Here is a 22,428-nt window from a genome sequence, read left to right on the forward strand (position 1 = left end):
GGATCAAGCCTTCGCAAGCAAGCTTCTCCACAAGAATTTGAAGTTGAGACGGATGCCACTCAGTTTATTGTATGTTTAATCTTGACGTCGCCAGCTCTGCAACTCGGAGCAGATGCAAGCCCATAACCGTATCCGTGAATGTTTTACCTACCCAAACGCCGACGCTATGCCGAGAAGAAGATGCTTACTTGCGTAGGTGCGAAAAGTCCTTGAGGATGCTTGCCATGTGGGTGTTGGTCTGCTTGCCACCACGACGAGCGGTCTTGCGCTTCGTCTCCTTGGGTTTAGTTGTGGTGGGGAGACGAGGCGCGCTCGACGGCTTGAGACCGGCTGCTACGAGAGTCTTGCGCAGATCATCCTGGCCCTGCGGGATGATGACGTGGTGCCACTCCTCTTTAAACTCTGGATCAACGTGGTGCATGAGCGTCGAGTCGTTATTCCACCTTCATGCGTATTAGCACGCGCCACATACATACTTACAAGTGACATACACAGTCTTCGCATTCATATCCTTCTGATTGTGCCTCACAAGAATCTGCTTCCTGGCCTCCAGGATCCGGAGGTCATCCTGCACATTGACCCAGCCCTCCTTCAGATCCTTGACCGCCAAGCCCTGCGCAGACTTCTGGTTCTGAAGATATTGCCTGAGCTCTGCATTGTTGCGGACGTTGTACTTGGGCTTGAAGCGGTACTTCTTGGTCGCAGGATTGTACTCGATCTTCTGGGTGGCGTTGTCGGCATGGAAGAAGTCCTTCATGTGCTTGCGGACGACGTGGTCGTCTTCCCTGATGTTGAGATAGTTCATTATATCGTTGAAGGTGAACCATCTGTCAGGCTGTCCGCGCAGGTGCTCCAAGGCGTAGGTACACTGCGTGAAGAGGTGGTCGCGCTGCTCTGTGTCAAGCGGCTGCGAGTACACCACCTTGGAAGTCTCCTCAGGACGCTTGCGCTTGGTGCCGTTCGCGGAGGTGCTTGAGGGCGTCGGCGAGGGCGCGTTCGGCGCGAGCCTGCTGGTCTTGAGGGTGGACATCGTGGCGGCGGGGGCCTGTGAATTGATCGCAGGTGGAGGAAGAGCGAGCAGAGCGGTTGAACAGGCGGGCAGGCGGCGTCTATTTAAAGGGTCGCGCAGCCGCTTTATATGCCTAGCCGAGAAACGCTGGCGCCAGGTCAATGTCGCAGGTGAGGGAAGTGAAGGTCGGAGGCAGCTGCGCGGGTGGTCACTGCTCAGTTGAATGCGTCAATGCAGCGGCCGCTTGCGCCAAGCTCCGACTAACTAACAAACGACCGCGACTTTGTACGGAGCTTCAAAGAGACAGGCCACACGACCTGAGCTGGCGCACCCACGCTCTTTTCTTTGTTTATACCTCAACTGGTTGTTCGGGCGCGACACCCCCTTCTCGAGGATGTGCTAAGACTCGAACGCATTTCACCGTCCACCATGGCTGCGACTGCAGTTGACGTCGGCTACATTGCCGCGTCCTACGCGATCCCAGAGACGAACATCCGGTCACTATTATCCGAACCCAGCGTCGAGCTCGTTCAGTCGCTGCTTGTACAGATTGAGGCAAAGGCACGCGAGTACGACGAGCTGCAATCAGAGAAGCTCCGCGCCGACATCGAGAATGAGACGGCAGTCCGCGCTGGAGAAGCCCGCGCACGCACTCTCCAGGCGACCGCCGACAAAGCCGTGAAGGATGCAGAGGAGCTGCGCCAGCAGCTCGCACAGAAAGGTATGCGCTTACACCTGCCCATTGATGTTGCGGTGCATACTGACAAGCTACAGAAACAGCCCACCAGCAGCTTGAGACGCAGCTGCTGACGCTCCAAGCGAGTACCTCAAGCTCGTCGTCTCAGGTCGATGTACTAGAAGCCCGCGTACGAAGCCTGGAAAGCCAGAACCGTGACACTGTTGCCCTGCACGAAGCGAAATCCGCCGCCTATGACCGCCTCGCCGAAGAATTGTCGGCCCAGCACCAGAAGCTTGTCGCCCTCCGCAAGCAGGTCTCTGAACTGGAAGACAAGAAGCAGGAGCTCGAGGCTGGCGCCAAGGATGTGACTTTCCGCGAGAATAACCTGCGTCAGGAAATCGACCAGCTCCGCTCCAGCAACGAGTGGTACGAAGGCGAGCTCAAGACGCGCTCCGCCGACAACACTCGCTTCCGCAAGGAAAAGAATGCGCAGATTGCGGAACTACAACGCGCCAACGCCGATGCAACTCAGACGATAGACTCGCTCCGCAGCAAGGAAACATCGCAGACCAAGCGCGTCGAAGAGCTTGAACAGCGTGTCGAACAGTCGCTGCTCCGTATCCAACAACTTCAAGAAGAGACTGCGCAGAACCAACAGTCGTTCCGCGCCGAGCTGGACAACAGCCGTCGCCTTGCTGAACTGTGCGGAGAGCGGGAAAAGACCGCTAAGAAGCGCCTGGAAGAGATTACCGATGAGTTCCGGGATGTCAAGGATGCAGCGGCCTTCGAGGTAGGTAAGCTACAGGCCGAATGCGACTCTGAAAAGAGCAAGGTCGTCCAGTATGAAGCGAAGCTCGCCGAAGTCGAGTCTTTGGTAGAGACTCAAGAATCCCAGCTATCCGAGCTGAGGACATCCGTTCACGTCCCACATACTCCTCGTCGCGGTATGAACGGTGCTTTCGGCACCCCAGCACGGGCTGGTTCCCCCATGATCTCTACACCGGGCGGATCGAAGAAGGGCGGCTTGACGGTGACCCAGCTCTACGCCGAGAACGTAAAGCTCAAGGCAGACCTTCGCAGCTCTGAGGAGAACAGGACGGAGCTGCGTGAACAAGTCAACGACATGCTTCAGTCAATGGAAGAAATCTACCCGGAATTGGAGGAGCGGAAACAAGAGATCGAACGGCTGAAATCCGAATTCGCGAATTTGTCGGGTAACTTGGACGATGCTCTTACTGCGAAGGACGCCGCTCGGAAGGAAGCCCGAAAGAAGGATGGCGATATCAAGGGTCTCGAGCAGCGACACCAGATTGACCGGCAAATCATCACCGACATCACATTCCAGAACAAACTCTTGCTTCTCGAGCAACAGCGTCGAGAAGTCGGTTTGGAAGCCCTTTCTCCGGAAGACCTGCGTTTCCTCGAAGAGACCAAGGACAACACAATTCCCGAACATAGACTGGATCAGAATGATACACCCACGAGCCGTTCGCTGACCCAGCATCTTGTCTTGTATAAGAATATTGATGAGTTGGTCCAGCGCAATCATGACCTGTTGCAGCAAGTTTCGAACTTCACTCAAGTCTATGAAGGGAGGCAAGCACAGGAAAAACTTGAAGAGCAGGAGCGTGTCAAGCGAGAACTCGAAGAGTTCCGAGAGAAAGCTGCACAGTATGAAGACAGGATCAATTCGCTCGAAAACACCGTGAACCTACTGACTAAGGAGCGCGATTTGTGGCGCCGTACCGCCACGAACCAAGGCCACCGAAGTGGAGGCTCTGACGCAGCGTCAATATTCGATGGAACCCCACCACCAGGAAACAGTATCTCCAATACGCAGTCTGCGGAAGCCGTCCAGAACAGCAACCTTTTCAAAGAGCTTCAGAAGTCGTTAGATATTCTAAGGGAAGAGTCTGTCACTGATCGTGCGACGCTCAAGCACCAGATCGACGACCTGACCAAGGAGATCCGCCAGCTGCAGCACGAAAATGTGCGACTCGAAAGCAAGCAACAGGTGGCTCAACAGTGGCATGATCAACAACAACATCGCATCGCTGCTTTGGAGTCGCAGAAGGACTTATTGCAGAAACGCCTGAATGCTGCACAGGATCAACTCGCTAGCAGTGATCTCAAGTTCCAGCAAGTCATGGAAGAAAACGTCGAGTGCAGGGGCCAGCTCGAGAGCCTTGAGCGCGCTAACACTAACTTGAAGGCCTCGCAATCGATATGGGAGACAACTAGGAATCGTTTGGAAGGCGAGATCAGGACCCTCAACGAAACCAAGAGTCTCCTGAACAAGTCCTTGGAAGAGAAACGGAACGACTACAACGAGCAGACTTTGATGCAAGCTGAGACTCGACGATTGCTTGAGTCTCGAGCCAGCTCGCTGGAGGTTGAACTTTCAAACGCACAACGGAAGCTGCAGGACGAAACGGAAGAACACAAGAGGATCACTATACGATTTGAGCTTGATCAGACGGACAAACAGAGGAAGATAGACGACTTGCTTAAAGCTGCCAACGAAGTTCGTCAAGAGCTTGCGTCTGTCCGAACTGCTCGAGATCAACTGCAAGTTCGCGTGGGCGAGTTGCAATCCGACTTGCGCCTTGCTGAGGATCGTGCTCAACAGGCACCCCGCGCCAACGGTGCTGCAGCAGCCGACGGAGAGGAAGAAGAAGAGGGGTTCAGCCATGAAGAGCAGCTCAAGGTGCAACTTGCCGATCTCAAACGCGATTATGAACGTACGAGAGAGAAATTGGAGACCGCCGAAACGCACATTGAGACTTACAAGAATATCGCTCAAGAGAAAGAAGAGCAGTTGGAAAGTTTTGTTGAGGCTCATGACCAGATGGAGCAGGACTTGAACCGGACGCTACAGGAGAAGGAATCTGAGATTGAGGATCTCAAAAAGCGGGTTGAAGAATTCTCGTCTGAGCTCGCCACTACCAGCACCGAGCTCTCCAACCTCCGCAGCAACCAAGAGCAGGAGAAACTAGAGCTTACCCAGCAAAAGGAAGCACTCGAGGCTGACATTGCCCGTATCCAGAGCGATGTAAACGAGTACGAGGCTGCCATGGAGACCCAGAAACAGCTCGTTGTATCGCAAGCCGAAATCGCGAAGCGCGCACAAGCTGACTATGAGAACGAGCTCGCGAAACATGGGGAGACCATGAAGACTTTGCGAGCGCTCCGTGAACAGTTCAATACCCTCAGCACCGAGATTACCCAGTACAAGACCGAGGCAGAGGCTGCTCGGGTTTCGTTATCGCAGAACGAGGAGCATTGGTTATCGATCAAGGAGCGCCAGGACCGCGAACTTAGAGAGGTCCGAGAAGAGAAAGACGGGCTGAACGGACAGAACAAGACCCTGTACGAGCAGGTCGATACCCTCAACAACACGATCAAGACACTGCAGGACAACCGCCTTTCCGTTCCCGGAGGACAAGCAGATAGCATCAGCCTCGACTCCAGCCTCAGTGGCTTGCAAGCACTTAATAGATCACTTCGCAATGATAAGGATATCCTACAGCTCAAGGTCAACGGCATGGAACTTGAAGTCCAGCGGGTCCGTCAAGAACTTGCAACAAAGCAGGAGCAACTCGAGCGATCAAACGAAAAACTGCTCGCCGAACAGGCTCACTCTCAGAGTCGACCGAACGACGCGAAGTTCAAGGCTTTGGAGGAGAGTGTGGGGCAACTCAACCTCTACCGCGAGAGCAACACCACTCTTCGGAATGACATCCAACGCTTGGAGGCTCATTGCAACCAAAAGGATAAGGAGCTAGAAGCTCTTCGAGCACAGCTTCAACCTCTACAGGCCCGGGTCTTCGAGCTTGAGGGTGAACTTGAATTCACGAGCGGTCAGTTGAAGACAGTTGAAGAAGACCGTGAACGTTGGCAGAAGCGACACCAGGACGTACTTCAAAGATATGACCGCATCGACCCCAAGGAGCTGGAAGATCTGAAACAACAAATCGAAACCCTCAAAACTGAGCGCGACCAAGCATCTCAACAAGCCGATGAGGGTTTTGAAGAACGCATCAAAGCTGCCGAGGAGGAGGCCGCGAAGCAGAAGGCGGAGGCTGAGCAGGCACACGAACGGAGAAAGAACGTCGTGGCTGATGCTAGAGAGAAGATTGGAGCGCTTAGAACCCAAGTGAAAGAGGCTGAGACGAATCTTGCGAATGCACAAACGGAACTCGCAACGGTACGAGAGGAGTTGCAGTCGGTACGCCAAGAACGTGACGAGGCACAGGCGAAGGCGAACGCTAGCAGTGATGTTGTGATGGAAGAAGAAGGCCAGGTCGCTGAAAGCAACGCTGGCTTATCGTCTGAAGAAAAGGAGCAGCTGGAAGCTCGGGTGAGGGAGGCGGAAGATCGGGAACGGCAGCAGACGAACCAGCTTGAAGAATTGCAAACAAGGGATCGCACGCTCGAAGGCCAAGTTGTGAGTTCTTCGTTTGCGAATATTGCGTGGACATCGTTAACCACTGACCAGGCGGAGTTGCAACAGCGCGTTGGTGTCCTTGCCAAAGAAGCTCAAGATGCAAAGGACGACAAAGCGCGTGCCGATGCTCAAGTCGCACAGTTACAGTCCCAACAGATTCCTATACAGCCCACTGAAACCACGTCGTCTTCAGAGCTGGTTGCGCAATTGAAGGAAGACCTTGCTGCACGCGAGAAAGAAGTGGAAGATCTCCGCACCCAAGCAGAGATGGCAGACTCATTCGTTGGTAATGGCGAGGAAGCCGGCGCGAAACCTCGCACGGAACCACCTACGGAGCAATTTGGTACCGAGAAAGCTGCCCTTGAAGAGCGAACATCTGCCCTCGAAGAGCGCGAGGCTGCGTTGGCGAAGGCCGAGTCCGATCTGCAGCAACGCAAAGCTGAAATTGAAGCTGCCCAATCTTCGGAGAATCATGCTGAGCCTGCTACTGAGCCACAAAATGATAGCCCTTCGCAAGCTGACCAGATTGCTGCAATGAACGTGAAAATGGAGAACTTGAAAGAGAAGGCAAATGCAAAGATCAAGAAGATTTCGGAAGAAAAGCGGAAGACGATTGAAGAGAAAGACGCCGAGATATCACGTCTCCAGGAAGAGGTGGATCGACTGCAGAAGGAGGTGGAGCGATTGCAGACAGAAGTCGAGCAGATGAAGCAAGCTCCTCCAGCTTCGACAGTCCCCGGTCCTGATGCATCCGATCTTGAAATTAAGGATTTCATCAAAAACAGCAAGACAGTGAAGGAAATCATAGACAGAAACATAAGGACCAAGGTGGAGCAGAGGATTGAAGAGGTGACCGCCAGTGTCCGAGCAGAGGAACAAGCAGCTCTAGCACAGAAGATTGAGGACGCCAAGACAGCGGAGAGGAATCTGGTTGAAACGAGAACCAAGGCCAAGCTCAGCATGGCTAAGAACAAGACTGACGGCCTTACTGCCAAATGGAACGTTGTCGTGGCAGCTACAAAAGATACGCCCGAGAAGCCCATCAAAGACGTCTTCGACGTAGCCAACGCTGCCAAAGCTACAGCTCCAGCACCGAAGACAGACCCTACCCCAACCCAGCCATCTGTCGCTGAAGGCGCACAGTCGCAAGCACCTGCTGCTACAACAACCGCTCCCGCGCCCGTAACGCTTGGACAACAACAACCCCAAGCTGCTGCAGGTGCCGGTCCTCAATCGAACGGCTCAAACATCAACACCTTGGGGCAGTTGCCCAACAATCAGTCTGGTCTCGGCAATCCCTTCGTGCATTCTATGAACCAAGGTCTGAACCAGAAACAATTTGGTTTGGGCTCTCAACAGCAGGGTGGATTCGGAGCACCGAACCCGTTCCAGAACCAACAGCATCACAGCCGCCCCAATTCGCCGTTCGGCCAGCTACAACCACACATGCAACAGCCGATGCAACAACAGCCGACAATGCAGCCGTACCAGCCTCCACGGGGTGGTCAGAACATGAACATACGTGGTCAATCAAGCATTCCTCGTGCTGGCTCCGGTATTCCTATTCCGGGCGGCGGCGGCGGCGGCCGAGGCCGAGGCGGTCAACAGCAGCCCATGCTAGGTCCAAACGCAGGTGCGCAGGCTAATCAGCAGCAACTACGTGGCGGCGGCGGGGGTCGAGGACAACAGGGAGGTCGAGGACGCGGTCAACAGCCTGGTAGTCCCATGAACCCGGGGGCGAACGCGTTTGTGCCTCCAGGGCCTGGCGGGAAGGGCCAGAAGCGCGGCGCTGAAGACGATGGGACTCAGCAGCAACAGCAGCAGCAGCGCGGGAAGAGGCATCGGGGTGGACGTGGTGGTGGAGGAGCGGGAGGCGATGGAGCCTCTGCGGAGTAAATGACTGTGATGGCGGCTACTGTTGCGAGATAGCATGGCGTGATTTCATTTGTTTTGTTCGAATGTTCAAGAAAATATTACTTTTCAGTCATGTCAATCGGGTTATGGATTCCATCATATAGGCATATTGAGGCTACGGGATGCGTGCAAAAATAGGGCTCGGATGAGCGTGTACATGTACTATAGCGGAACGAATCGAGTAAAGGGGCGAGAGCCATGCGACTCCATCGTTTCCTCGAGGAAGTGCATTCTGTAGGTGATGTGTCGTGACATGAAATTCGTCGAGTATTCGTTATCAAACATACATGCGCATTTGTAGAGTTTAGATGATTTGCGGGAAAAGGGCTTGGGGGATCGGAAGCGGATGCGCTCGTACGGCGCTGTGATTTGCAGAGAAGCCAGTGGCGCATAATGCTTGGCAGCTATCAAATGCTTATTAGGGCGCCTCCCAGGACAAGCGAGCTTAGGTCAAGAGAGCGAACCCCGAGTCCACGGTGTTTCGTCAACCAAAGGTGTAGCAGGCAGCGCAGATGCAGCTGCCTCCCAGAGGCGCGCCTTTGCAGGCGAGCATTCGACTGATGAGATTGAACGAGCGTGAACTGCAAACAAGGTTGCGGAGATGAGGCTACGGTAGCGAAAGGGACAGGGGCGCTAGTGCCTGCGGCTGACAACCTGGGGACTGGCCCGGGCTGGATTCTAAGTAAAGATCGCCTTTCCAGCTCCGCCCTCTCCTGCTTTTGTGTTCCTGCCACACCTCCAGCTCCTCACGCTCGTTAACGTCCGGCACAGCGCGCGGCGTGCGGTACATGCAGCGGTGCCATTGATTCATCCGTCTTTGTTGCCTTTAGCCTGCATCTCTTACCGTGGACATTGCACCCCTATACACCTAAACCGTCATGTCGAACCCCAATGCGACTTTCCGAGGGGTGCCCTTGAAGCACCTCTCGCTGGTCACAGTATGGACGCTCCCGAACCATCCATAACCCGTCCACTAACCATCATTCGTAGTTGGTCTTTCAAAACTCCATGTTGATTTTGGTACGTTCACCCTCCCCGCGCGAACATGGTGCGCCCGCGACATCGTGGCTGACCACCTCTAGATAATGCACTATTCGCGTATCATGCCTCCGGTGGATGGTATCCGCTATCACACCTCTACCTCCGTATTCCTCAACGAAGTCATCAAGCTCGGCATCAGCGCAACCGTCGCCCTGTACGACATCGCCAAAAACCTCCCACCCGGGACGCCGGCCACGACGCTCTTCACCACTCTTTTTCAAGCCGTTTTCGCTGGTGACAGCTGGAAGCTCGCCGTTCCTGCGGCCATGTACACCCTGCAGAACTCGCTGCAGTATGTGGCTGTCAGCAATCTGGACGCCGCGACCTTCCAAGTTACATACCAGCTGAAGATCCTTACGACGGCCATTTTCAGTGTCATAATGCTTGGAAGAGTTCTTTCGGTCAAGAAATGGGCGGCCCTTGGCTTGCTTATGGCGGGTGTGGCTATCGTGCAGCTGCCCCAGTACGTACCAGAACCAGCAGTCGAGGAGGCCAAAGCAGCAGAGGCCAGGCGCTGGCTCAAGGCCATTGTCAGGCGATCCGCAACCTACGAGGGTATCGGCGAGGATGAGCTACCGGCCATGAACAAGTCTGTCGGATTGATGGCTGTTCTGATTGCATGCGCTCTTTCTGGTCTCGCCGGTGTCACTTTCGAAAAGATTCTCAAGCAGTCTTCGACCAAACAAGCCTCACTTTGGATTCGTAACTGCCAGCTCTCTTTCTGGTCGCTGTTCCCCGCCTTTTTCATTGGTATTGTCTGGGTCGACGGTCAGGACATCGCAAAAGACGGCTTCTTCGCAGGCTACAACTGGGTTGTGTGGACGGCGATTGGCTTCCAGGCCGCGGGTGGTATCATCGTCGCATTGGTCATCAACTACGCGGACAACATCGCCAAGAACTTTGCAACGAGCTTGTCGATTATCGTTAGTTGTGTAGCGAGCGCATACTTTTTTGATTTCCAAATCACCTTGGCGGTAAGTTTATGCTATTCTTCCTTCTACCTATGTTCGCTGACGAAAGCAGTTCGCTGTGGGAACGGGTGTTGTATTAGCAGCAACTTATCTCTACACCCAACCGGATGCACCGAAGCCAGCTACGACGCAGATCGCTCCTCTCGAGGGGACTACGACTGGCGAAGCCAACGAACCGTTGATGACTAGAGGCCGACCCAGCTCCAGCTCCGATCGAGGCTCGTCAGATCACATGCGGCCAGCCGAGAAGCCCGAGTGAAATGCTCAAGCGCACCCTAACTATTTCTCGCGTATTTGCTTCTACGTCGCAAGATTTGCAAGCGTCCATTGTTCGATGATCTTACTGTCTGTTGTAGATCGGTTGCGATAGATGCGCGGCGGCGACCGCGATGAATCAAAGATGAAGGTCTATTGTTCGGAGGCGGTATGATTATTTGTGGGTATATTAGTGTACAATTTTCGCTGGAGCGCATTTCCCAATTTGCCAACGTTTACGGACACGAATTGTGGGGCTTGAAAGCCGTCAGGACATTGGTACGATACAAAAGGGGCGAGGGCTTCTTGGGGTGTCGGTGGACACCAGTCTCCTACGTATACCATGACATACCGAGCACGCCAACCCTGTCTCACGAATACAGCGCCACAGAGTGTTTTGATGCATGTATATGGGTCTTTGAAATGGAAGGCTATTTGCAGGAAGAAACGGCGCAGGCTGTCTCACTCGTAGCTTCACGGAGAACGCAGGAGCGCTAAGTCGACCAAGAAGAACAATGCAAGACCTGCGGCTGGAGCAAAAGATAGTCTAGCAATGGAGCAATCATGACAGTTACGTTGGCTATGTGAAAAGTGTATCACCTGCAGATGATTGCCGCGGTGGTCGTTGATAGATGGATTGCATCGGATCGCGACTTCCTCCTCGAACTCACCTACTGATTCTGACTGCGCCATTCTACGCTCACTGACCTTTAGCCGCCCTTTCACCCCTTCATTCTTGTCTACGATCTGTCATCATCCTCCCTTTCGTCTCGTGCCAGCTGGTTCTCCTCTCCATGCCGCGACTATGAGCTTCACCTTCCGCGATCGTCTCGAAGGCCGAGGGACGCAACCAGATACGCCTCCGTATCCCAACTTGCAGCCGCAGTTCAGACAACACACTCGCTCACAAGTATTTCCTCCTCGCGATCGCTATCGCGCACCTCGTCAGAATACCCTGTACGATGTTGCGGCGGAAGAGTGCACATACGGGCTAGAGCAGCCCCTCGACTCCTTCGGTGAGTCTACTGAGCAGGAAGGTGCAACCAGAGCGATCCACTAAATCTTCCTTCAGATGAGAGAATGCTGCAACAGCCGTACGTAGATCGCCAGAGCAGAGCCGCAAGAGGTCAGGCACGGCTCTCGTTCCCACCGCAGCCGTGCAGGTCTTTTGCTCCTGTTGCATCTTCGCAGGCGCCCGATCCGTATTATTCCAAAGATGGACCACGAGACGAATTAGATGGTACATAGTTAAGCGACTTGAAATTGTGGTAGTTGTTGACCATCAAGCAGACCAAGATGGCTTTTCCACGTCAGCTACACGACGCGACCGCCGTGCGTATCTATCGAGCATCTCGTTGTGAGGTCTTGCTTACACATTGTAGGTCAGTTTGCCTCTAATTCAATAAATTTCGTTCAAGAATCAAGCTCAGATATGCCATTGGGCGTTTCCTCTAGCCCAGCATTCATGGCTGGTCAACGACACGCTGGGGTCCCTCAAGTGTCCACCCAACCGGCTGTACGTCAACGAAATTGCAAGCAGGAGGCAGTGTTCGAGACTTTCTGCCCACGAGAAGTGCCTCCACGCCCTCAACACCATCCCTCCGCAGTAGCGGCTGGTTCACGCCCAAATGCTCGTATTGGTGCTCCGATCACCCAGGGCATACAGCAGGTCCCTGTGAGGGGAGCTCCCAGATAAGCTCCGCACCATCTTCCCGTATCCGATCTTCAACGCTGTGCAGTCCAAGTGTTTTGATGCTGTCTACAAGACCGACAATAACTTTGTGCTGTCGTCGCCTACCGGAAGTGGTAAGACAGTGGTCCTGGAGCTTGCCATATGTCGAGCTATCTCCAAAACCTCTACAGACCAGTACAAGATCGTCTACCAGGCCCCTACCAAGGCACTATGCTCCGAACGGCAACGAGATTGGCAAAATAAATTTGGTCCACTTGGTCTTGATTGTGCCGAGATAACGGGCGATTCCGAATCTGCAGACTTGCGAAATGTCCAGAGCGCCAACATCATCATTACTACTCCAGAAAAGTGGGACAGCATTACACGGAAGTGGAAAGACCACGAGAAGTTGATGCGACTCGTGAAGCTGTTTCTTATCGACGAAGTCCATCTACTGAAAGAAGATCGCGGTGCCACCTTGGAGGTAATCGTCTCGCGTATGAGGTCTATCGGCACAGATGTCCGATTCGTTGCACTGTCTGCAACAGTGCCAAACTTCCACGATGTAGCGACTTGGCTGGGCAAGACCGCAGCCGAGCCTTACGAACCCGCCGTGCACGAGAAGTTTAGCGAAGAGTTCCGACCTGTCAGGCTACGGAAACATGTATCTGGCTATCAGTCTAATGCCAACGACTTTGCGTTCGAGAAGCACCTTAACAGCAAACTACCAGATGTAGTGAGCATTCACTCCGAAGGGAAGCCCATCATGGTGTTCTGTTTCACACGAGCTTCCACCATAGCTACTGCCAAAACTCTCGCGAACTGGTGGATTACGCGTCACGCAAAGGATCGTGCCTGGGAAACCGCCCACCAAACCTTTGTCTTTTCAGAATCGTGAGCTTCGCGAATGCGCTGCATCCGGTGTGGCATTCCATCATGCTGGCATTGATTCTGACGATAGAGTAAAGGTCGAGAAAGCATACCTAGAAGGAGAGATCAGTGTGATATGTTGCACTTCGACACTAGCGGTGGGTGTGAACTTGCCATGTCATCTCGTTATCATCAAGAATACCGTGGGCTTTGCGCAGGGTGGAGTCCAGGAGTATTCCGATCTCGAGATCATGCAAATGCTCGGGCGTGCCGGCCGGCCGCAGTTCGATGATAGTGCAGTCGCTGTTATCATGACTCGACAGAACAAAGTTCGCAAGTACGAGCTAATGGTGACTGGACAGGAAATCCTGGAGAGCACCCTCCATCAAGGCCTTATTGACCACTTGAATGCTGAAATAGGCCTTGGCACTATACACAACCTCCCTTCTGCCCGGAAGTGGCTTGCGAGCACCTTTCTTTACGTTCGTATCAAACAGAACCCAGCGTACTACAAGTTGGAAGGGTCTAGGAGTGGCCAAAGCATCGACGAACAACTCGATGACATCTTAACCCGGGATATCACGCTACTACGTCAACACAACCTGACAACAGGCGAAGACTTCTTGCTTTGCACCGACTATGGCCACGCTATGGCACAGTACTACGTCCAATTTGACACCATGCGGGTGTTCTTGGGGCTTGCCCCCCAAGGCCACAATCTCTGAGCTCGTAAGCATTCACACCGAAGCTTGTTGTGTAGCTAACGTCAACATCATCAGCTTTCAGCCATCGCACAGGCTTCTGAGTTCGCGACTATCCGCTTCAGGAGTGGTGAAAAGCCCTTGTACAAGAGTATCAACAACTCACCATACATACGGTTTCCTATCCCAGCGAACCTGGACCTGCCAGCTCACAAAGTGTCGCTCTTGATACAATCGATCTTAGGCGGCGCAGATATCTCTTGGGATGGCGATAACGCGAAGCACAGAACGCAATACAACACCGAAGCACTAGTGATCTTCAAGCAGGTCAACCGCCTCATACGCTGCGTAATCGATTGTCAGATATACGTTGGCGACTCAGTGAGCATCAATAATGCTCTTCTCTTGGGAGCGAAGCTTAGCTGCGCGGGTGTGGGATGATAGTGCGATACAAATGAAGCAGATCGAAGGTTTGGGCGTTGTCGGATGCAGGAAGCTTGCACAGGCCGGTATTCGATCGCTCGAAGAGCTAGAGTGCACCGAAGCTCATCGTATCGAACATTTGCTTGGACGCAATCCGCCATATGGTTTGAAGATCCTTGAGAAACTGAAGGCGTTTCCAAAATTGCGAGTTTCATTGCAGCTCCAATCCTTGGCAGTGAGTTCTCACGTATCTTGTTCACTATCCACTGACCTCTCGAAGATTACGAAGACCCCCGAGGGAGTGAGAGTCATTGTCAAGATCGAGATTGGCTTTATAAATGAGAAGCTGCCGGATAAGTTTGCGGGGAAAATGGTGTATGTGTGCTTATTGGCAGAAACTTCCGATGGCCGTAAAGTTCACTTTGCTCGTTTAAGGTTGGCCGGATCTTGTAACGTTTGAAACGTACACTGACCTTGTCCAGTGCGAAAAAGCTCGGAAACGCACAGTCGCTGAAAGTTCCTGCCTTGCTCACTGCACCTAATCTGAGCATCAACTGTCACATCATGTGCGATGGCATTGGTACGCGCATGTACCTACTGCCATGTACGTTGCTGACTTATGACAGCCGGAACTATGCGGACCGCCTCTGTCACACCAAAAATCGGAGCCTCGATGTTTCCACCGCGGAAGACTGAGCTGACAGCACCGCATGAGCAAACGCGTCCCACATCGAACATCTCCAGACGCCGCACCGAGACACCCTCACTTCCACGAAAGCCTGTGGACGAGTTCGATGACGGTATCGATGATGACGAGCTTGTGAAAGCCTCCTTGAATGACCTTAACTTTGATCACATTGACAATTACGCGAATCCGACAGATGCCATCATGCGGAAGAACGTAGCCAAGAATACCGCAAAAAGCAAAGGCCGCATCCAAGAGCCCTCTCAACCTCAAGAGCAAGAAGATCGTGAACCTCGACAACTAGAGAACGGCAAATGGGCGTGCAAACATCTTTGTAAAGATAAAAATGCATGCAAACACTTGTGCTGCAAGCATGGGATGGACAAGCCACCCAAGAAGACAACATCCAAACGTGTTCCTTCTCAAGAAACTCATAACAGCCATGATATATCGCTTTCTGAAGCTGCCAAGGGGAAAGACCAGAAGACTCAAATCAAGCTACAGCTCACAGCCTCGAAGCGGAAGAGCTCGGCCATGGTAGAGGAACTTGACTTGACCCAGCAAGAGAAGAAGAAGAAAGGTGACTACGCGAAGAATGGCGTGAAAGACTTCAGGGAACTAGAAAAACTTCACAAGAGCGTTCAAATGAAGGATCCTCCGTCGTCTGTCTCGACGGTCATGCACCAAAAACCTTCGTACTGCTATGGTCAAGGCGGTACACCTGATCTTTCGTTTCTTGGTATCCAGAGCCCTCGCCCTTATGGCCGGCTGGATTCGGAATTTTCAAGCGACTACGATGTTCTGGGGTTTGATGATCTTTCGGCAGATCTGAGAAAGTCAGCGTCCAGCCGTATGACCTCTCGAGTGGCTCAGATATCGAAAGAAGATAAAGATGACATTTCTATGGGTACTGCCGCTGATCAAACCATCGCCAATCATAAGGTTGACCTGTTCGATGATGATAATTCAATGATTAGCGACATCATGTGGGGTGCGATGGACTCTGAAGATCTCAAAGGAGAGCCTGTCAACAACGATGATATCGAATCAAAACTGTTCGACCCATATCACCATGATGACTACGACCCTAATAACCTGGAGGATCAACCCTTGCCGACTGCTGAATATAATTACGATCAGGAGCCGACCGCCTTCAAACAAGATACTTCCTCTCCCGCTAAAGTTCCTATGATGCCGCCGGAGAAAGGTCGATCTCTCTTCTTGAACGATTCGAGTAGTTCTCAGACGCCTTTTAGAGATTTCAAATCGGCCAAGCCCATGCTGCAAGACTCCACATTAGAGGGACCCGAGCACGAGCCCGAACATGAAGATGAGAAGCTTATGAGAAGTAGCAAATTCTTCGAGAAGAAAAAGGTTTCCCTCAAGGAAGTCAAACCTGAAGATCCTGTGAAGGAAGAGGAAACTACTGTCAATGGCGAACTTATTCCAGAAGCCTACAAAGGTCTCGAGCCGTGGCTGTTCCAGGAGTTCGGTGACATTGTGGAGATCGTTGATTGAGCAGCGATCGACTATCGTCGTCTTCAACTACGTTGATGAGATGAATCATTTACCAGAAGGTATTAGCTTCAGAGATTTGGGCACTGTGTCTATCGCTGTGGGAGCTTCTTGGTTCAAGCGAGGATGGATGATCGGGCTACCAAAGGAGACGGATGGAACCATATCAAATCATAATGCTACGGGTAATACAATATGAGTTCATATTGCACTGGTGACCTAGACTACTTGTCGTGTCTTCAGCAATCTACCCTTTGAACGGAGCTGGGACGAAGTGGCACGTGATATCGTTGACTAAGCGAGTTCCAAGGTCACAGCAGCCACCCTTGCCTGCCGCATCATCGTCGAGGCAGCTGCATCCATCATCCATCACGAACCGACCCGACCGCCACCGCACCTCATAACAAGTCCTCCCCGAAGCTGCATTTTTTTAGCAGAGCTGCCACCATGGCGCCGCACAAGGACACCATGTTCCGCTCGGCGGACATGTCCTTGACGCAGCTCTACATAGCCAACGAGATTGGGCGCGAAGTCGTTTCTGCCCTTGGAGAGCTTGGTATCATGGACTTTAGAGATGTACGTGATTCTAGGGACCTCGCAAATGGATTTTTGAAGCTTCGGCTATGGAAGACAATGGGCGAAGTGCTGATGATGTCAATGTAGCTCAATTCGGAGACGACCGCCTTTCAACGTACCTTCACGCAAGAGATCCGCCGACTGGACAATGTCGAGCGCCAACTGCGATACTTTCGTGGCCAAATGGACAAGGCCAGTATCCCGATGCGTTCGATTTACGATTTCGAGAACCCGTTCACCTCGCCTTCCGCCTCCGAGATCGACGAGCTCGCCGACAAGAGCCAGCAGCTAGAAGATAGGATTTCCTCACTGAACGAGAGCTATGAAACGCTGAAGAAGCGCGAAGTGGAGCTTACAGAATGGCGCTGGGTGCTGAGGGAGGCCGGTGGGTTCTTCGATAGAGCCCGCGGACAGACGGAGGAGATCCGCCACTCGGTCGATGACGACGATGCGCCCTTGCTCCAGGATGTCGAGCAGAACGGACAAGGCGAGGTCTCTGGAGACCGCTCCTTCTCCGTGATGAACATTGGCTTCGTTGCTGGTGTCATTCCCCGCGAGCGCATTGCGGCCTTCGAAAGGATCCTGTGGAGAACACTCCGTGGCAACTTGTACATGAACCAGTCTGAGATTCCCGAACCGATCATCAACCCCGAGAACAACGAGGAGTCGAACAAGAACGTCTTCATCATCTTCGCTCACGGCAAGGAGATCATCGCTAAGATCCGCAAGATTTCCGAGTCTATGGGTGCCGACCTTTACAGCGTCGACGAGAACAGTGAGCTCCGCCGTGACCAGATTCGCGAGGTCAACGAGCGTTTAAGCGATCTCGCCAGTGTTTTGAGGAACACCAAGTCAACCCTTGATGCGGAATTGACAGCCATTGGCCGCAACCTTGCAGCTTGGATGGTTGTTGTCAAGAAAGAGAAGGGCACGTATGAGACTTTAAACAAGTTCTCGTATGATCACCAGCGAAAGACGCTCATTGCTGAAGCTTGGGCACCTACTAGCTCCCTTGGTCTGGTCAAATCGACCTTGCAAGATGTTAACGATCGAGCTGGATTGTCTGTTCCTACCATCGTCAATCAGATCAAGACCACGAAGACTCCGCCAACCTACTTTAAGACGAACCGCTTCACTTTGGCTTTCCAAACCATTATCGATGCCTACGGCACGATCAAGTACCGTGAAGTCAACCCAGCTCTCCCTGCCATTGTCACCTTCCCTTTCATGTTCGCCGTCATGTTTGGTGATGCCGGCCATGGTATAATCCTTCTCGCCGCTGCCCTCGGTATGATTTACTTCGAACGGAAGCTGCAGCGTAGCAAGCTCGACGAGCTGTTCTCTATGATCTTCTACGGTCGTTACATTGTCCTCATGATGGGTATCTTTTCCATCTATACTGGTCTCCTCTACTGCGATGCTTTCTCCAAGGAATTGCCCTGGTTCAAGTCCATGTGGGAGTGGGAAACGGACGGCAAGACCCTGGGTCCCCGAGCCACTCGTGTGGAAGGCCACACCTACCCCTTCGGCCTGGACTGGAGATGGCACGATACCGACAACGATTTGCTCTTCTCCAACAGTTACAAGATGAAGCTTAGTATCCTGCTTGGTTGGTGCCACATGACCTTCTCGCTGATGTGGTCACTTGTCAATGCCCGGTACTTCAAGACGCCTATTGATATCTGGGGCAACTTTGTTCCCGGCATGATCTTCTTCCAGTCGATCTTTGGTTACCTCGCCTTCACCATCGTGTATAAGTGGTCGGTTGACTGGGCTGCCCGTGGCAGCGACCCGCCCAGTCTTCTGAACATGTTGATCTACATGTTCCTCAAGCCTGGCGACCTCGGTCAGGACCCTCTCTTCTCTGGACAAATTGCTATCCAGAAAACCCTCGTGGTTCTAGCCCTAATTTGCGTTCCTATCTTGCTTTTCCTGAAGCCGTTCTACCTTCGATGGGAGCACAACAAGGCTCGTGCGTTGGGATACCGCGGCATTGGTGAGAGTACGCGCGTGAGCGCTCTGGATGACGATGATGAAGAGGAAGGCCGCACTCTCAATGGTGGACGTGAGAGCTTCGGTGACGATGAAGATGGCATTGCTATGATTACGCAAGACATTGGTCACGGCGAAGAGCACGAAGAGTTCGATTTTGGCGAGATCATGATCCACCAGGTCATCCACACTATCGGTATGTTCCAGCCTCTATACCCTCATGGATCGGTTACTGACAACAAGGCAGAATTCTGCCTCAACTGTGTTTCCCACACTGCGTCCTATCTGCGTCTCTGGGCTCTCTCGCTCGCACATCAACGTCTCTCCATTGTGCTCTGGGACATGACGATGAAGAACGCATTCGGCTTCACTGGTATCGGTGGTGCCGTCATCATGGTGGTCGTCTTCTACATGTGGTTCATGCTCACTGTAGCCGTACTGTGCGTTATGGAGGGTACAAGTGCCATGTTGCACTCTCTCCGTCTGCACTGGGTCGAAGCCATGAGCAAGCATTTCATCGGAGACGGTGTGCCTTTTGAGCCTTTCAGCTTTGAAAAGCTGCTCGAAGAGGACCCCGTCGAGTAATTGTAGATTTTCTTCTGTTTTATTTGTGCTTGTAGTGTAGAGTAGCATCGGGCATAGCAACGCCATGCCCTGTACGTGTATAGCAATTGTACACGGACGGTTTGAAACTTGCTTTTTATGTCTGTGTTAGAAAGATTAATCGCGCAGTGAGCTCGGATTCCTCGAGGCTTCGGGCTTGCCGGGAATACTGTGGGAGGTGGTACAAGCACTGTTCAGGGAGCACACAGCGTGCAGCAGTCGAAGCCCGACATCAGCCCTGCCAATCCCAGTGTTGCATCCGCGGGATGGAAGGGGTAGGTAGTATGCGCGATGCGAGCAGGCCAGCAGCGAACAGAGCTATCCACAACGCCAGCGAGTACGTGCAGGGATCGGAATCGGAAGCGTCTGGTGGCCTTTCGGAACGGGCGAGTAGGATTCTCTACACTCGATCGAGTGATGCGAACTGCCGGATGGCAGGTTCACAGAGGATCTGGACAAGCAAGTAGATAGAAGGCGCATCTTGACCGCAACTCACAACAGACGCTGGTGAATGCACGTCAAGCGGGGGTCTGTGGCGGCGGTGAGAGGACGTGCTGGGGGGATGGCTGAAGGGCATGGGGCAGTGATTGGGCGCAGCGTGAGACGGGCGCGACATTGGGCCGGCGACGTGCACTTGCCTGGCGGCAGCATGGAACGAGCTTGGGCGCAGACCTGCGGCAGTACCCACGATCGCCGCGCATCTTTTATATACTGTGGCTGCTGGACCCTCCCAAGACTTCTTCTGCCTTCGATACTTCATTCAAGCCAGAGACTTGCAGTGATCTCCACTCGAGACTGCGCTAGAAAAGCTTAACTGGTCCTGCCTACCCACTTCTACACACAAACACCACCATGTCTTTCTCGGCGGACAAGGTCCCGATTCTGCAGCGAACGGGCACCTTCAGCAACAGGCGCTTTTCGTCGACCAAAGACCCCACAGAGAATGGTGAGTTGGCAATCTCAGCTTGATGTTGTAGGGGCACAGGCACACAGAGCTACGTCATTGCGCGGGGAGCTTCGCTGCTATGCAGGAAAAGAGCTGGGACAAGGGCGATCCGGGACGTGGGAGGCTTGGAGAACACGTTTTCCTGATTTTCGTGGAGCTTATGCATCCCAATTCGTGCTCCGACGATTGGCAGCCACAGCATGGCCATTGACGCCAGCATTGCGACCTGCTCTGGAAATCTTCCCCACACAGCTAGTTGCTACAATACGGACGCTAATCACGTTTCTTCACAGAGCTCACCTCAAAGATCCACCGACAGTTCCGCGACTCCCACGAAGGTCACAAAGCCCACGCCGGTCTCGATCCAACGCGTGCCTCTACCGGTGTAGTATGGACGTCCGAACGCGCCTACGAGCACGGCTACCTCGAGAGCCCTGACGCATGGGCGAATCTGGGTCAGGGTGCGCCTGAGGTCGACGATGAGATCAAGGGCTGCTTCGAGAGGCCTAAGGAGGTCGACATTTCGAGCCATGGACGTGAATACGGTCCCACCGCTGGTATCAAGCCGCTCCGCATGGCCGTCGCCAAGCTGTATAACGAGCATCATCGCAAGTGGAGGAAGTCGCAGTATACGTGGGAGAATGTTTGCATTGTGCCTGGTGGGCGTGCAGGGTTGATCCGTATTGCTGCGGTGCTGGGGAACTGTTACTTGGGGTTCTTCATTCCTGGTGAGCACCATCCATGTACAAATGATAAGGGTGGAACCTGGAACTAACGAGAGCAGATTACACCGCCTACAATGAGATGTTGTCCCTCTTCCGTAACATCGCCGCCATCCCCATTCCCCTAGGCGAAGACGACAAATACCACATGTCGCCCGACCTCATCGCGACTGAAATCGCCCGTGGCACCTCAGTCATCCTGACCTCTAACCCGCGCAACCCCACCGGCCAAATGATCACCAACCCCGAACTCGCCCAGATTCAAAACATCTGCCGCGATCGCGCAACCCTCATCATGGACGAGTTCTACTGCGGCTACAACTACACGACCAACTGCGACGGCACCGTCATCTCTGCCGCTGACAACGTCGAAGACGTCGACGAGGACGACGTGCTCATCATCGACGGGCTGACCAAGCGCTTCCGCCTTCCCGGCTGGCGCGTCGCCTGGATCTTGGGCCCCAAGGAGTTCATCCAGGCCATCGGCAGCTGCGGCTCCTATCTCGACGGCGGCTGCAACGTGCCCTTCCAAGAAGCCGCAGTCAGCATGCTCGAGCCGCCGCGCGTGCGCAACGAGATGCGCGCTCTGCAGATGCACTTCCGCACCAAGCGTGACTTCGTCATTGGCCGCCTCCAAGAAATCGGGTTTACTTTCCCGTTCATGCCCAACTCGACCTTTTACATCTGGCTTGATTTGTCGGCGCTGCCGGAGAGCATTGCTGACGGCTTGAACTTCTTCCAGGCGTGTCTGGAGGAGAAGGTCATTGTTGTGCCGGGTATCTTCTTTGATTTGAACCCATCTAAGCGTAGGGATTTGTTCGATTCGCCGTGTCATCACTTTGTGCGGTTGAGCTATGGGCCCAGGATGGATACCCTGGCTAAGGGTATGGATGCTATTGAGAGGATTGTAAAGAAGTAAGTTATCCCACCATCTGAGAGCTGGGGCGTTGGCTAATTGGGTTACAGACACAAGGCGAACCCGCGCCCGATTCACAACGTCAGGCCCAGGGGAAGTGCTGTCGCCTAGATGAGGAGACGGAGCAAAGGCGGTATAAAACGATTATTTATGAACGGGCAAGGCTGGGTTGGAAGATGGTGAACGGGGAACGGGACGTGAGGTTACGCGATATATATGGATCGAGTGGTGGAATAGTCTACAGGATATCCAAATACACATTGCTTTTTCCCTTGCCTGGTTGATGAATGTTCATCGCATCTGAATACCCAAGTCACATTCGGGAGCGACAACGTTGTTGTAGGGTCTCTTTACGCATTTATCTTCGCGAATATAGGAGAATGGTGCTAATGAACATGTTGCTAATGGTGAAGATGTGTGTCTTCACCTTGCACAAGCGGTACGATTCCGCGCCTTTCGAGTGTGGTGTCGTCGGACGTCATCCGATTGCA

General features: G+C 53.3%; 7 protein-coding genes across 7 annotated transcripts; 6 read left to right on the forward strand and 1 right to left on the reverse strand.

The window, feature by feature from the left end:
* Nucleotides 1–184: 184 nt before the first annotated feature.
* Nucleotides 185–1,030, reverse strand: N0V89_001205 (uncharacterized protein; the record flags this gene model as incomplete). The annotated part of the gene is made up of 2 exons (XM_056210019.1): nt 185–443; nt 492–1,030. The coding sequence occupies 2 exons, from the start codon at nt 1,028–1,030 to the stop codon at nt 185–187; spliced, it is 798 nt and encodes a 265-aa protein (XP_056076841.1).
* A 408-nt stretch (nt 1,031–1,438) lies between these two features.
* MLP1 lies at nt 1,439–8,031 on the forward strand (the record flags this gene model as incomplete). Its single annotated transcript, XM_056210020.1, has 2 exons — nt 1,439–1,730; nt 1,784–8,031. 2 exons carry the CDS (start codon nt 1,439–1,441, stop codon nt 8,029–8,031), a joined length of 6,540 nt encoding a protein of 2,179 aa, XP_056076842.1.
* A 1,121-nt stretch (nt 8,032–9,152) lies between these two features.
* On the forward strand, nt 9,153–10,320 carry gms1 (UDP-galactose transporter Gms1; the record flags this gene model as incomplete). Its single annotated transcript, XM_056210021.1, has 2 exons — nt 9,153–10,064; nt 10,114–10,320. 2 exons carry the CDS (start codon nt 9,153–9,155, stop codon nt 10,318–10,320), a joined length of 1,119 nt encoding a protein of 372 aa, XP_056076843.1.
* An 801-nt stretch (nt 10,321–11,121) lies between these two features.
* HFM1_1 (ATP-dependent DNA helicase MER3) lies at nt 11,122–13,583 on the forward strand (the record flags this gene model as incomplete). The annotated part of the gene is made up of 3 exons (XM_056210022.1): nt 11,122–11,353; nt 12,009–12,882; nt 12,950–13,583. The coding sequence occupies 3 exons, from the start codon at nt 11,122–11,124 to the stop codon at nt 13,581–13,583; spliced, it is 1,740 nt and encodes a 579-aa protein (XP_056076844.1).
* Nucleotides 13,584–14,655: 1,072 nt separating this feature from the next.
* Nucleotides 14,656–16,185, forward strand: HFM1_2 (ATP-dependent DNA helicase MER3; the record flags this gene model as incomplete). Its single annotated transcript, XM_056210023.1, has 1 exon — nt 14,656–16,185. One exon carries the CDS (start codon nt 14,656–14,658, stop codon nt 16,183–16,185), a length of 1,530 nt encoding a protein of 509 aa, XP_056076845.1.
* Nucleotides 16,186–16,629: 444 nt separating this feature from the next.
* On the forward strand, nt 16,630–19,335 carry VPH1 (H(+)-transporting V0 sector ATPase subunit a; the record flags this gene model as incomplete). Its single annotated transcript, XM_056210024.1, has 3 exons — nt 16,630–16,758; nt 16,846–18,946; nt 18,998–19,335. The coding sequence occupies 3 exons, from the start codon at nt 16,630–16,632 to the stop codon at nt 19,333–19,335; spliced, it is 2,568 nt and encodes an 855-aa protein (XP_056076846.1).
* An 870-nt stretch (nt 19,336–20,205) lies between these two features.
* N0V89_001211 (uncharacterized protein) lies at nt 20,206–22,048 on the forward strand (the record flags this gene model as incomplete). The annotated part of the gene is made up of 4 exons (XM_056210025.1): nt 20,206–20,299; nt 20,593–21,027; nt 21,084–21,936; nt 21,988–22,048. 4 exons carry the CDS (start codon nt 20,206–20,208, stop codon nt 22,046–22,048), a joined length of 1,443 nt encoding a protein of 480 aa, XP_056076847.1.
* Nucleotides 22,049–22,428: the final 380 nt, after the last annotated feature.

The sequence above is a fragment of the Didymosphaeria variabile genome (genome assembly GCF_027946475.1).
Source record: "Didymosphaeria variabile strain IMI 356815 chromosome Unknown scaffold_1, whole genome shotgun sequence".
NCBI classification, from domain to species: Eukaryota; Fungi; Ascomycota; class Dothideomycetes; order Pleosporales; family Didymosphaeriaceae; genus Didymosphaeria; species Didymosphaeria variabile.